Consider the following 14,859-nt stretch of genomic DNA (forward strand, 5'->3'; position numbering starts at 1 on the left):
TCTTTTGCATTTCAGACCTTGGCCCCTGTGGTCCCCACGGCCTGGAACACCATCCCTGCCTCTCCTTCGCCATCTTCTGTAGCATTCGTTTTCAGAGTGCTGAGCTGAGTGCCCATCTAGCCACCTTGCACAGACCTCTACCTGAGTGCTCACCGCATCATACAGAAATTAGCTGTGAGCGTGAGTGTCTTTCCAACTAGACGGTAGGCTTCTCCACGGCAGGACTTGTGACTCATTCGCCCCAGTCCTGCCACGTGCCACCCAGAGCCTGGTACAGAGCCAGAATTCTAGAAAGATCGGCTGAAAATAACAGATGGGTGAAGTCACTTGTCTAAAGTTGCACTGCTAGCATGGGGTCAAAATGAGATTGGAACCACAGTTGTTACTGTTAGGCGCCTTTATGTGAGTTAGGACAAAGCTCCCTCTCTGAGTGGATGGACTGCAAAAAGAGGCAAGCCTCTGCATGGACCAGTGAGAAAAAGACACTCCATCCCTGGCTGCTGCAGCTCTGTGCCAGGGTCCCAGCTTGGCTGAGCCAGAGCAAGGACAAGATTTCAGCCCCCTTCTTGCTGCCCAGGAGTCCCAGCTCAGACACAGCAAGGGATGGCCTGTTTAAACCCAGGGCAGTCCTCCTCCTTCTTTTTTTTTTTTTTTTAATTTTTTTTAACGTTTATTTATTTTTGAGACAGAGAGAGACAGAGCATGAATGGGGGAGGGTCAGAGAGAGAGGGAGACACAGAATCTGAAACAGGCTCCAGGCTCTGAGCTGTCAGCACAGAGCCCGATGCGGGGCTCGAACTCACGGACCGCGAGATCGTGACCTGAGCCGAAGTTGGACGCTTAACCGACTGAGCCACCCAGGTGCCCCAGGGCAGTCCTCCTTCTGAAGCCCATACTCTTCTTCTCTGCCAGTGAACAGGAGCAATTCTCCCTAAACATTTCTAAGTCAAAAGAAAACTCTAGTGTGTGTGTGTGTGTGTGTGTGTGTGAGAGAGAGAGAGAGAGAGAGAGAGAGAGAGAGAGAGAGAGAGATTTTTGGCCAGAGCAACCCTCATCCTGTTGCCTGAGCATAGGTACCCAAGACAGTGGGAAGATTGTCCAAGAAAGACAGGGCTGCAGGGTCACCGAAGATGAAGAAAAACCACTGCGGGGACAGGAAGCATTTTGCCGAGAGCATGGAGGGAAGGTACATCTTCCAACAGTTGATAAGAATTTGGATTTGGAATCTGAAGGCTGAGGAACTATAAGCAGAAACTGAGCATTTCCTGGAATTAGCAATAAAGGACTTAACTATAAAGATGTGAGCCTTGTAGGGCGAGAATAGAGTGGCAGATCTCAACGAGGGGCAAGTGAAACTAAGCCTCAGTTTCTGCATCTGTAAAGTGGGGATAACAATCTCTAAGTCCCAGTGGATCAATGACATAATGTAGGTGAAATGATTGGCATAGTAAGTATGTGCTAAATGGCAACGGTGAGATGATCTTCATGAAAAGATTGATGATGATAATGATGGTGATAATAACATGGCGGCAGTGGTATAATACTTAGGGTAAGAAATGTGTGCCACTGAATATAGAGGTGAAAAGAGCGCAGCCAGCCTCTTCTAGAATAGGAGAAAGAACAAGAGCCTCTCATCCTGCTTTTGTTCCCATCTCCTCCTCTCGTGGCTAATGCACATACCGAGCAGATTTGCTAAAAGCCCTGGCAGAAGAGCCACAGGAGGACTGAAGTGACCGGAGAGGAAGCTCTCAGGTCCTCCAGGCCCCCCTCCCTAGCACTCCATCATCCCACTCACTTGGGGACCCTGTGTGCACTAGGACTCCCAAGAGGGACAAAGGAGTACGGGCTGCCGTGGGGGCTCAGGACTCAATGTTCTTCCTCGGCTGGGAGCACAGCGGGAGGGAGCGGTGGGCAATTAGAAGTTGGAACATCTGGGAGAGGCAGGCAGAAGGCTGCGGAAATATCACATGTGTCATCTGAGGCACTGCCCTGCCTGTACAGAAGGCTGGTATCAGCACTGGGCAAATCTTTATTGCATGCCCATATGCCTGCCACTGTGTTAGGCCTCTGGGATCAGTAGGTGCAAAACAGAAATGGTTCCTGTTTTCACGGTGATGACTTCAAATGTAGCCGAATCCAAATACTCTGTTAGTTTCTTTTTTTTTTTTTAATTTTTTAATGTTTTTATTTATTTTTAAGACAGAGAGAGACAGAGCACGAGTGGGAGAGGGGCAGAGAGAGGGGGAGACACAGAATCCAAAACAGGCTCCAGGCTCTGAGCTGTCAGCACAGAGCCCGACGTGGGGCTCGAACTCACAGACCGTGAGATCATGACCTGAACTGAAGTCGGACGCTCAACCGACTGAGCCACCCAGGCGCCCCATCTTTTTTTTTTTTTTTTTTTTTTAATTTTTAAACACTTACTTATTTTTGAGACACAGAGAGACAGAACGTGAGCGGGGGAGGGGCAGAGAGAGAAGAAGACACAGAATTGGAAGCAGGCTCCAGGCTCTGAAGTGACAGCAGAGAGCCTGACGCGGGGCTCAAACCCACGAACTGTGAGGTCATGACCGGAGCCAAAGTTGGACCCTCAACCGACTGAGCCACCCAGGCGCCCCTCTATTACCTTCTGAGTGAAAGCATTCACAGCTACTTAGGCCAAATACTTTGGAATATACTTGCCTCTTTTCTGTCTCTCTCTCTCACTGCTTATCGAAGCCATTGGCAATGTATCTTCAATATATAGTTCACATTTGACCACTTCATACCTCCTTTCTCACTCAAATCCAGGCGACCATCATCTCTTGCTTGGTCTATTGCAGTAGCCTCCTGGCTGGTCTCTCAATAGTCTCCTCTCCCTGTGACAGCCAGAGTGAATAATCTTCTTCTTCTTTTTCTTCTTCTTCTTCTTCTTCTTCTTCTTCTTCTTCTTCTTCTTCTTCTTCTCTTTTAATGTTTTATTTATTTTTAAGACAGAGAGAGACCGAGCATGAGTGGGGATGGGGCAGAGAGAGAGGGAGACATGGAATCTGAAGCAGGCTCCAGGCTCCGAACCATCAGCACAGAGTCCAACGCAGGGCTCGAACTCACAAACCGTGAGATCATGACCTGAGCCGAAGTCGGACGCTCAACCGACTGAGCCACCCAGGCGCCCTCAGAGTGAATCTTCTGAGACACAAATCTGCTTAAGCTGTTCCTCTGCTCAGAGCCCTCCTGTTGCTCTTTATTTCATTCTGCACTGAAGGCAAGTCCTTGCAAAGACTCAGAAGGCAGTCCTAGTCTTGCCTCTGGTTGCCTCTTTAACATCAGACTCTGAGAGCAACAAAACGAAATCCACTTCCTGGAAGAGATAGGGAGGAAACACAACCCTGGGCCTCCTTTACCCCTGGCAGATTTTCCTGGAAGCACAGTGTGATAGCCTCCCCACGTGGGACTCTGCATTAACTTGACAAACAGCAAGAATCAGTCATGGGAAGGCAGAGCCTTTTAAAGACATCCCTATAAATAGATATTAAATACAAGTTAAAAATTAAGGACCAGCCTCACACAGGGAGAAGGTGTTTGCAGTCTTACTAAAGGATCCATCTCCAGAATATATAAATAGTTCCTATAAATCAATAAGGAAAAGTATCCCAGGAGAAAAATGAGCCAAGGGTATGCAAAGGCAGGTCAGTGTAAAAGCATGAACGGCCAATAAACATCTGAAAAAACAAATTAGTCAACCTCACCAGTAATCAAGAAAATCTAAATTAAAACAATAAAATGTCATCTGCTGCTAACGTCATGGGCAAAACTAAGAAAGATTGATGACACATAGTACAGGCGAGGGTGCAGAGTAATGAGAATACAAACCGATACAACCTTTTTGTAATTAGCACTCTGACTTTTGAAATGCTAACTTTTCAGGGAGCCTGGGTGGCTCAGTCAGTTGAGCATCTGACTTCGGCCCTTGTCACGATCTCACCGTTCTTGAGTTCCAGCCCCGCATGGGGCTCTGTACTGACAGCTCAGAGCCTGGAGCCTGCTTCGGATTCTGTGTCTCCCTCTCTCTCTCTGCCCCTCCCTGGCTCATGCTCTGTCTCTCTGTTTTTCTCAAAAAAAAAAAAAAAGATATGCTAACTTTTGACCTAGTAATTCTACTGTTTAATATATGTCTTGTATGTTTATGCTTGTGCCCTAAGGTATAGATAAAAGATTATTCATTGAGGCAGCTTATATAGGTGAAAATTGAAAGAACCCTAAATGCCCATAAATAAGAATATAGTTAAATGAAGGGCGTTCATAGTGTGGAAAGAGTTAGATCTCTAGGTGCTGACCTAGAACAATCTCAAAAATATTACTGACAAATGCAAAAGGCAAGTTGCAAAACGATACGCAAGGCAATATCCATTCGTGTTTAAAGAAAAAAGTGAAGCGAAATCCTATTTATAGATCTCTGATTGTTCATACATTTGTACCAATAATGCATAGAAAGGCCTAGAAGGATAGATGTGTAATTACGAGGTGGAAGGGGTGGGACTGAGGATGTGAAGGCGAGTTCCAGTTTTTACTCTCTTCTGACATCATTTGCCAGACTTTTACCAGAGAATTGTGTTTGTGTATTATTTTTGTAATTACAAGTTGTGCACAAATGCATTTGTATATTATTGGTTGAATTTATAAATTCATGTAAACATTAAGTCTCTTTTACAAACACAATGGCTTTCCCACATCCAAACCCCCCAGTATACCCATTTCACGGATGGGAAAGCAGGCAGAGAGAAATGACTTGCCAAAGCCACACAACAAGCCAGTGGCGGGATTGCAGGATGAAGCCGATACTCACAGAGAAATTAGAGCGGTCAGCCTGGGGTAGGCACATGGAAGTAGGAAACAATCTTTATCTTCAAGGGCCTTACAGCCTCACTGATGATGAAAATTTGCAAGGTTCCAAGACAAGGTGGCCCAGCATGGTGAGAGCCAAATTACCACGTTAACACTGATGGAGACTAAATGCAGATGGTCCCGACTTACTATGGTTGGGCTCAAGATTTTTCAGCTTTACGACAGCGGGAAGGCAATATGCATTCGGTAGAAAGCACACGTCCGATTCTAACTTCTTGTTTTTTCCCAGGTCAGCGCCATGCCATACGATGCTCTCTGGTGGTGCTTAGCCATGGGACCATGAGGGTGAACAACCGATATTCTGACAACCATTCTGTGCCCAAATGACCATTATTCTGTTTTTGACTTTTAGCACAGTGTTCAACAAATGACATGAGGTAGTCAACACTTTATTATAAAGTAGGCTTTGTGTTAGATGATCTTACCCAGCTGTAGGCTAATGTAAGTGTTCTGAGCACGTGTAAAGTAGGCAAGGCTAAGCTATGCTGTCCAGTGCATTTTTGACTTATCATATTATCTTTTTTTAAATTTATTTTGAGAGAGAGAGAGAGAGAGAGAGAGAAAGAGAGAGATTGGGAGACAGAGAGTCCCAAGCAGGCTCCATACTCCCAGCACAGAGCCTGATGTGGGGCTCGATCTCACGAACCATGAGATCACGACCCAAGCCAAAATCAAGAGTCAGATGCTTAACTGACCAAGACACCCAGGTTACCCTCAACTTATATTTTCAACTCATGATGGGTTTATCTGGATGTAACACCACTAAAAGTCATGGAAGATGTGCCAGGCAGAGTGTTGAGAGCTTTAAATGCAATACTTAATTTTATTTCCTGCTGACCTTATAATATAGGTACTACAATTACTATCCCCATTTTACAGATGGGAAAACTGAGGTGCAGATAGGTTAAGTGAGTAAGTAGGAAGTACTGGAGGTCAAATGAAACCAGTTTCACTGCAACCTAACACCCCCTTTTTCTCTTGGGGAAAACTTATATGCCAGAGGTCAGCAGAGAAAAGAAGGCAAGGCCCTATTGTCCTGTTGTCCCTATGCAGTGTTATGTTAGGGACAGGGCACTAGGAGTCCACATTCCAGGGGAAGGGAATTCCTTCTATTGCTCTGTCTTCATGTAGGCAAAGCCTGAGAGTAAGCTTATCAGTGAAGAGAGACACAGGCTGCCTGGATGCCAGACAGGGTGGAGGGGACTTTTACTCTCTGCTGTTGCTGTTGTTATGGGAAATTTCCAACATATACAAAAGTGGAGGGAAAACTGTGATGAACTCAATGTCCAAGAATGCTTTTGGTCTAAACTCTGTCCCACAGGGAAGGCTTTCCTGGAAGAAATAAGAGGAGCTCCAGAAAGTCCTGCCTTCTCCATGGTGGGCGGGAATGGATAGGGAGGGCTGTGGAGGGGCGGTGGGGGGGGGGAGGTTGGGCTGACCCCTGAAGAGGGGCTGAATAGAGAAGGGGAAGGCCTGCAGCCCACTCACAGCTGTCTCTACAGACCACCCCAGGCACGGAGCTGGGGACGACCTGAAGGTTAGAGCTCCTCCCACTTGTTTTTCAACTTGAGATATAATGTGCATGCCATAGAATTCACCATTTAAAAATGTACAGTTCAAGGGCGACTGGGTGGCTCAGTCGGTTAAATGTCTGACTTCAGCCCCAGGTGATGATCTCACGGTTTGTGGGTTTGAGCCCTGCGTTCAGCTCTGTGCTGACAGCTCAGACCCCGGAGCCTGTTTTGGATTCTGTGTCTGCCTCTCTCTCTCTGCCCCTCCCCTACTCATGCTCTGTCTCTCCCTCTCTCAAATATAAATAAACATAAAAAAATAAGAATGTAGGGGCGCCTGGGTGGCTCAGTCGGTTAAGCGTCCGACTTTGGCTCAGGTCATGATCTCGCAGTCCGTGAGTTCAAGCCCCGCATCGGGCTCTGTGCTGACTGCTCAGAGCCTGGAGCCTGTTTCAGAATCTGTGTCTCCCTCTCTCTCTGGCCCTCCCCCATTCATGCTCTGTCTCTCTCTGTCTCAAAAATAAATAAACGTTAAAAAAAAAATAAGAATGTACAATTCAGTGGTTTTGAGTATACTCACAGAGATGTGCAACCAACACCCCCATCTAATTCCAGTACATTTTCATCACCCTGTAAATAAACCCAGTATTTATCAGCAAAATTCCCATATTCCCCTCTTTCTTCAGCCCCCAGCAACCACTAATTTACTTTCTATTTTCAGGGATTCTGGATTTTTCATATACGTGGAGTCAGGCAATATGTGGCCTTTTATGTCTGGCTTCTTTCACTTAGTATAATATTTTCAAGGTCCATTGATGTCATAGCACATATCAGCACTCCAATCCTTTCATGACTAATCTTCCATCATATAGATATACCGCCTTTGGTTTATCCACCCATCCATTCATGGACCTTTGAGATGTTTCCACTTTGTAGCTATCATGAATAACATTGCTATGAACATTTGTATACAAGTTTTTATAAGGACATGTTTTTATCTCTCTTGATCATATATCTAAAGGAAGTATTTCTAGGTCATACAGGAACTCCGTGTTTAAGTTCTTAAGAAACTGCTGAACTATTTTCCACAATGGCTGTAACATTTATTTCCGCCAGCAGTATAAGAGAATTCCCATTTTCTGCATCTTCATTAATATTTATTTTCCTTTTTGAAAATTATAGCTGTCCTAATGGCTGAGGAATGGTATCTCACTATGGTTTTGATTTGTATTTCCCTGATGACTAATGACGTTGAGCAGCTTTTCATGTGTTTGTTGGCCATTTGTATATTTTCTTTGAAGAAATATCTGTTTGGATCCTTTGCCTGCTTTTCAACTGGTTTGTCTTTTTGTTGTTGAGTGGCAAGTGTTTTTTTAAGAAATATTTTTGATGCCGTACCCTGATCAGACATATGATTTGCAAATATTTTCTCCCATTCAGCGGATTGTCTTTTCACTTTCTCGTGTCTTTTGAAGCACAAACATTTTAAAATTTTAATGAAGCTCAATTTATCTATGTTTTTCCTTTGGTTGCTTGTGCTTTTGGTGTTATACCTAAGAAACTGTTGCCTAAGCCAAGGTCATAAAGAATTATGCATATGTTTCCTTCTAAGAGTTTCATAGATTGGCCTTTATATTTAAGTCTTGGTCTATTTGGAATTGGTTTTTGTAGATGGTGTGAGGTGTGAAGCTTCTTTTGAGTTATTCTTCAACACCTGCTGCCAGGGAAGCTCCTAATTTTAATTACCAGGCTCAGCACAGAGGCAGCAGGCCCCAAACATTTCCATCTGGGTAGCACTGGATAGTTTAAACTACATTCTCTTATGTGATCTCTCTAATAATCAAGTCAGATAATTACCCGATTTTATTTTGTTTTGTTTTTTTAATGTTTATTTTATTTTTGAGAGAGAGGGAGAGCGAGAGCAAGTAGGGGAGGGACAGAGGCAGAGAATCCCAAGCAGGCTCTGTGCTGTCAGCACAGAGCCTGATGCAGGGCTCGAACCCACAAACCGTGAGATCATGACTGGAGCCAAAGTTGGATGCTTAACCGAGTGGGCCGCCCAGGTGCCCCTCCCCAATTTTAGGTGTAAGAATACAGACTTGGAGAAGGTGAGTGAGTTGCTTAAAATCATGTAGGAACCCGAAAGGCAGAGTCAGAATTTGGTACTAGAGGAGATAACCCTGGAAGAGGGGAGAGGGGCGATGGAAATCCTGGGTCACGGTCTCAGTTCTTCCGCTTGTGTTTGTATGAACTTGTACAAGTCAGGTACCTGTTGGGGTCTCAACTGCATCATGGGTGGGCAAGGGAGTTGATCTTGGGTAATTACAATAATACTTTAATGAGCACCTACCACATTCCAGGCTCTGTGCAGGCCGCTTTAAGTATACCACCTCTAATCTTTCCAATAACCTTAGTAGGCAGGCAACTCTTCCTTTCCCAGAAGAGAAAATGAAAACTGTGCAGTCAGTACCTGAGAACACAGTCTGGAAATGTCAAGGCTGGACAGAGAACCCAGCCTGTTTCCTCTCTGCTACCTACCCTTCCTGAGTCTGTGTGCTTATCTGTAAAGGTTAATTAACGTTCCTTCCTCCTACGATTGCTGTGAACAATGTGGGCAGAGCCCTTCATTCGTGGGCTGAATCCTTACTGGGCACTTACAAGACGCTAAACCCAGCTGTAGGTGAGGATAGAACAGAAAACAAGACAAAATCCCTGCTCTCATGGAGCTGACATTCTAGAAGGGGGAAGGGAAACAGAACAAGGAAAGAAATTTACACACACACATCAGGTAATATCAGACAGTGATGAGTGCTAACAGAAAACAGCGGGTGGCAGTGGAGTGAAAGCAGCCAGGAAGCCATCAGGTGACTCATGCACAGAGGACTGAATGATCCAAAGGAGGCAGAGAGGGAAATCTGGGGGCAGACTGTCCAAGTAGAGGTTATGGGACTAGGTTAGTGCAAGAAGCTTCTCTGTACTTCCACTCTGTGCCAGCAACTGCTTTGGGCAGAGTGTTCAGAAATGAATACAGTCCAGTGGTCCAAGTGCTCGCTGTGAGGGAGGAGACAACACACAGCAGATCATTTCTTGGCCGATGAATGGGTGCATCTAATTACGAGGCGAAACATTAATTAAAAATTTTTTTTTAAAGTTTTATTTATTTTTTTGGAATTTTTAAATGTTTATTTATTTTTGAGAGAGAGAGAGAGAGAGAGAGAGAGCAAGCAAGTGGGGGAGGGGCAGCAAGAGAGGGAGACAGAGAATCCGAGGCAGGCTCCAGGCTCTGAGCTGTCAACATAGAGCCCTTTGCGGGGCTCCAACCAAGAGATCATGACCTGAGCCGAAGTTGGACGCTTAAACGACTGAGCCACCCAGGTGCCCCTTAAGTTTTATTTATTTATTGAGAGAGAGAGAGAGAGAGAGAGAGAGAGAGAGAGAGAGAGAGAGAGAATAAGCAGGGAAGGGGCAGAGAGAGGGAGAGGGAGAGAGAGAGAATCCCAAGCAGGCTCCAAGCCCGATGCAGGGCTCGAACTCATGAACCCTGGGATCGTGACCCAAGCCGAAATCAAGAGTAGGACGTCTAACCGACTGAGTCACCCAGGTGCCTCTGAAACATTAATTTTACCCATGTTTTTGCAAACGTGTCCTGCAGGCGCGGAGACCTCACCGTAAGAGCTCACCAACGTGACCAGGTTAGTGCTCCCTGTTAATTTTTTCCTTCACAGCCACTGGGCCCCTGTGGTTTCGATCCCCCCTCCAGGCACCAGGGTGCGCTGTATCTTCTCTTGGTGCCGGCTGACGACGACGCCGCGCTCTCCCCACTTCTTGCTGAGCCGCACTTCCGGCGGCAAGCGGAAGCGGGGACTCTCAGCCGCCGGAGCCGGAGGCATGGCGGGGGCGGGGCTGGGGGAGGCGCGTGCCGAGCAGGCCGGGGGGTCCGTCTCCCCGGCCCTTTGAACCCGGAGCGTACAGGTGAGGACCTCTCCTTTCTTGGCCCAGCCCCCAAGCCCGTCAGGCCCTTCCCGAGGCCTCCCCGGCTTCCCGCCGCGGGGTGGCCCCCTCCCTGCCAGACGCCGAGGCTCCGCGGCCCCCGCCCTCCCTGAGCCGTCTCTTCCCATTGAGGCCCCGCCCCGGGCTTCTCTTTCCGGGGGCGCCCCCTTGGGTGTGTGTGCCCGCCCCTCGGTATCCCCTTACCGTTTTGGGGAGCTGTCACGAGGAATTGGGGGGGGTGCACCGGCCCCCGTGGGGAAGCCGAGACGCAGCAGAGGAAAAGGACAGGTCTAGTGCCACTCGACGAGCTAGTGGCCCGATCCAGCCAGGCTTTCTTCTCGTTCCATAAAAAACGTGCCGAACGCACACGAGGGGCCAGCCCCATCGCTAGGCTCTGAGAAAACTTCGGTGACCGGTGTGGACGTGGTTGCTTCCTGTCCGGGGGGTCCCGTTTAGTGGGGGGACTAAATTATTAAACGCACAACCCTGCAAGTACAAGTGCGTATTCAAGTCGTGGCCGTTACTGTGGAGAAGACAAAAAATAAACGGGGAGCCCTGTGTTGGAGAGAATGGTCAGGGAAGACTTCCTGGAGGAGATGGCAGTTAGGCTGCAACTTGAGAAGTTATGGCAAGGGCCTGGGGAAAGACGTTCTAGGCAGAGGGTACAGCACCTGTGGATACCTGAGTTGGCAAAGAGCTTGGAGTGAGGCCGGTCCAACGTGCAGGAGATGAAGCTTGAGAGGTGTCACGTAGTGTGATGGGCGTGCAGAACACCCACCACTTAGTGCCACGGATAGGAGTAAAATGCAGGGACAGAGTTGCAAGCGTGGTTAGTGCCGTGAAGGAGAGGTGTGGCCAGTAAGTTAGTATTTTAGCTAATGGGGAGTCGAAGGAAGACTCCTCGGAGGAAGTGATGATGAGGCTGATGGCTGAATTGGGAGTTAACTCAGCAAAGGGAGGAGGAGAGCTTTTTTAGATTTGGTTAACAGCAGGTGCCAAGCTTCCGAGACAGGAGGTAGGGTCCCTCTTGAAGAAAATAAATGGTTAGAGTTAACGGGAAAAGATGAGGCCGGAGAGGCAGAGCTGAGACCTTTGAGCATCTGGTTGGCATGTTGAGGGCTTGATTCTTCTCTTTAAGGGCAGTGGGGAGATACTGACCTGTATTAGTCCACAGGGGAAAGGACGCGGTCACCAAAGCATTTTGGAAAGGTCACTCTGGCTGTTGAAAGGAGTGGATTTAGGTAGGAAGCTGGTGCAGTAACGCAGACGTGAAAGTGTAAAAGTTCGGAGAAGGTGCCGGCAGCTTGTGATTGGAGTAAGTGGAAGATTAGAGAGGACTCTTTAGAGGGTAGAATCTCCAGAGTTTGGTGACTGATCAGGGGGCTGAGGGAAAGAGGGATCAAGGAAGACTGTCAGGTTTCTGGTTCCTGCTAGCTGGAGAGTTGCTAGGCCATTCACTGGCCTGAGGGAGCTGGGAGAGGGCCAGATTTTAGGACACTCGTAAGTTCCTCTCTTTTTTCCTAAGTCTCACCCTGACTTGAGGGGACTTTCATTACATACTTTTTCTATAGTGTTTGAATTTTTATGAGCGTGTACTTTTATAATCAGAACAGTGAGAGAACAAATTGAAAAAGCCTTGAAAGACTCCATGTCTCTCAAAATCACAATTGTGTGATATAAAATTGTGTGTGTGTGTGTGTGTGTGTGTGTGTACGTACAGAGAGGGAGAGAGAGAGAGCACGCACGCTGAGGGAAGGAAATTCAGTGACGATTTCCTGTACGATTTGGAGCTGAAGCCAACAGGTCGTCAGCTCCACTCACCCCACCCCTTCACACCCATCACCCCAGTTACTGGTGTCTTTCTCTTAAAAAGACAAATCAGAGAGGGGCGCCTGGGTCGCTCAGTCAAGCATCTGACTTGGGCTGAGGTCATGATCTCGTGGTTTATGAGTTCAAGCCCCACATCGGGCTGTCTGCTGTCAGCATGGAGCCTGCTTTGGATCCTCTGTCCCCCTCTCTCTCTGCTTGTACCCCACTCGTTCTGTCTCTCAAAAAAAAAAAATACGTATATATATATAAAAGACAAATCGGAGAATTTCAGATGGGACTATGCAAAGTGTATCCCAATTTTCTTAGAATTAAGCATCTGTTTTGCTTAATATGATCAGTGGCTCTTTCTTAGCAACTCTAGTATGCACTTTATCCGACTCAGCAGTTCGTCTGTTAGATGGTGTCTGGTCCCTATTCCACCTGTTCCTGGGCCTCGTCTGCCTTTCTCATCCCGGTCTGGTCTCCCTCTGACTCCAACCCAGTCTTAGGTTGGCAGATTTGCCCTCGGCAGGGATTGAGTGAGGCAGTTTTGTATGCTGTTTGGTATTTTAAAATGCTTCAACCTTAATACTGTGTTTTTAAGGCTGAATCAGAATAGCCACATCAATAACGTCACTGTTACAAGGAGTAGCTGTGTGTGACTTAATACCGTATCGTTGTCAGCTGTGGAGGATTTTGCTCACTTGATCATGCCAAGGGTCTTTGAGAAAACTTATGAGATTGCTTTTAAACTCCCACCGCTTCTTCCAAGCATCTGTTATTAAGTTTGTATCTTATTGGCCGTGCACATTCTGTAACTGATTGTGTTTTCCTTTTTGCTCTGGCTGCTGAGAAAATCAGGGCCAAATGAGACGGTTGGCAGTGCTGCAGGTCCGTGTGGTGTGCCTTTCTGCGTACGTCTGGCTTCGTCTTATTGTCCTACCTTAGTTTTCTCTTCACAATTATTTTCTGATTAAAAATTCTGAGTACAGGTAATACTTTGAATATATGTAATCTTTAAAGAATGACAGTACAGTGAGTGCTGATTTAGGAAAAAAATGTAACCTTGGAGATGCCAGTGTGTCCCAACCCATATCCAGTTTCTTACTTTTCTCAGGTAACCACTGTTCTAATTTTATAATACCTTTGCTTTTGATATTTGTGTTCCATATCTATTGATGGCTTTTATTTATTTATTTATTAAAAAAATTTTTTTTATATCAGACAAAATAGATTTTATTTTTATTTTTTTTTCAATATATGAAGTTTATTGTCAAATTGGTTTCCATACAACACCCAGTGCTCATCCCAAAAGGTGCCCTCCTCAATACCCATCTTTAAATTTTTTTTTTAATGTTTATTTTATTTTTGAGACAGAGAGAGAGCACGAATGGGGGAGGGCAGAGAGAGAGGGAGACACAGAATCGGAAGCAGGCTCCAGACTCTGAGCCATCAGCCCAGAGCCCGACGCGGGGCTCGAACCCACGGACCGCGAGATCGTGACCTGAGCTGAAGTCGGACGCTTAACCAACTGAGCCACCCAGGCGCCCCTATTGATGGCTTTTAAACTAGAAATTGTTTGAAGCTTATGTGGAGAGAAACACACAAAATGCTCTGCTGCTTGCTGTTTTCATTCATCATTGTGTTCTGAGATTCCTTTAGGTTGTTATGTGTAGCTAACATTAATTAGCTAAGCATTAATTTATTGCTTCATGAGATTCCACTGCATGAATATGCCTGGAAGAATTTATCTAGTCTTCTGTTGCTGGGCATTTGGAGTGTCGTCAGTTTGTGCTATTTCTAACGGTCCTGCCGCAGACATTCTTGTTATTTACGTGCAGATATTTCTGAAGATCAGGGTTTCTCATCCTTAGCACTATTGACCTCTTGGTCCAAGTGTGGGGGGCCGGCCTGTTTACTTGGCAGCATCCCTGGCTTCTGTTTGGTGGACACTCATAACACCCCTCCTTCCCAAGTTATTGTCTCCAGATGCTCCGGTTGCTCCAGTGAGGAACCGGTGCCCAAGATCAGTGGTTGGCAGACTTTTTCTGCAAGGGGTCAGATAGTAAGTATTTCAGTCTTGTGGGCCCAGTGGTCTTTGGTCTCAACTAATCATCTATGCCTCTGTAGGACAAAAGCAGCCATAGGTAACCTGTAAATAAATGGGTATGGCTGTGTCCCAATAAAATTTTACTTAAAGACAGGCAGGCAGACTAGATTTGGCCTGAGGGCATTATGCGCTCTCTTGCTGTAATCTAGATCAGTAGGGAATATATTTTATATCCTCACCCAGTGCGTGTAACTCATATGTATAATTGAAACAAAAGTTTCATGAAATCGTACTTACCCTTACTGTATGTGGTACAGTTCGGTGTTTTCTGTTTTTGTTCCACTTTTTAAAATGTCTGGTATATCCACTAAATTTATTTCAAAGCCTCATCAATGAGTTGTGACTAACAGTTTGAGAAATTTAGTTTGCTCAGTCATAGAGATACGCACATCTTTCACTGGACCAGATAGTATCTATGCTTATGTACAGCATTTCAGATCCCTTTTAGAAGGAGGCAGGGTATAAATAAATACCACACTGTGTATATGTTTTTATTTCTAAAATATAGATTAGGTCAGTCACTCCTGGTTAAAACCCACAATAGCTGGTGTGGCA

At 46.1% G+C, this 14,859-nt stretch overlaps 1 protein-coding gene across 15 annotated transcripts in view; it reads left to right on the plus strand.

The window, feature by feature from the left end:
* DET1 (DET1 partner of COP1 E3 ubiquitin ligase) overlaps positions 1–14,859 on the plus strand; it is a 93,670-nt gene that overhangs the window by 25,223 nt on the left and 53,588 nt on the right. For 12 of the 15 annotated variants that reach the window (XR_006218378.1, XR_006218381.1, XR_006218382.1 and 9 more), the window contains exons 5-6: positions 5,114–5,261; positions 10,048–10,087. Coding sequence is in view for 1 of the 15 variants with exons in the window: in XM_042988102.1 (XP_042844036.1) it covers positions 5,257–5,261; positions 10,048–10,087 (45 nt within the window). In the remaining 14 variants the exon portion in view is untranslated. Of the gene's footprint in view, positions 1–15; positions 181–5,113; positions 5,262–10,047; positions 10,088–10,265; positions 10,368–14,859 lie in introns of those variants that run through there. The other 3 variants (XM_042988100.1, XM_042988099.1, XM_042988101.1) reach the window with 3 other exon arrangements.

This window comes from Panthera tigris, chromosome B3, assembly GCF_018350195.1.
Source record: "Panthera tigris isolate Pti1 chromosome B3, P.tigris_Pti1_mat1.1, whole genome shotgun sequence".
NCBI lineage: Eukaryota > Metazoa > Chordata > Mammalia > Carnivora > Felidae > Panthera > Panthera tigris.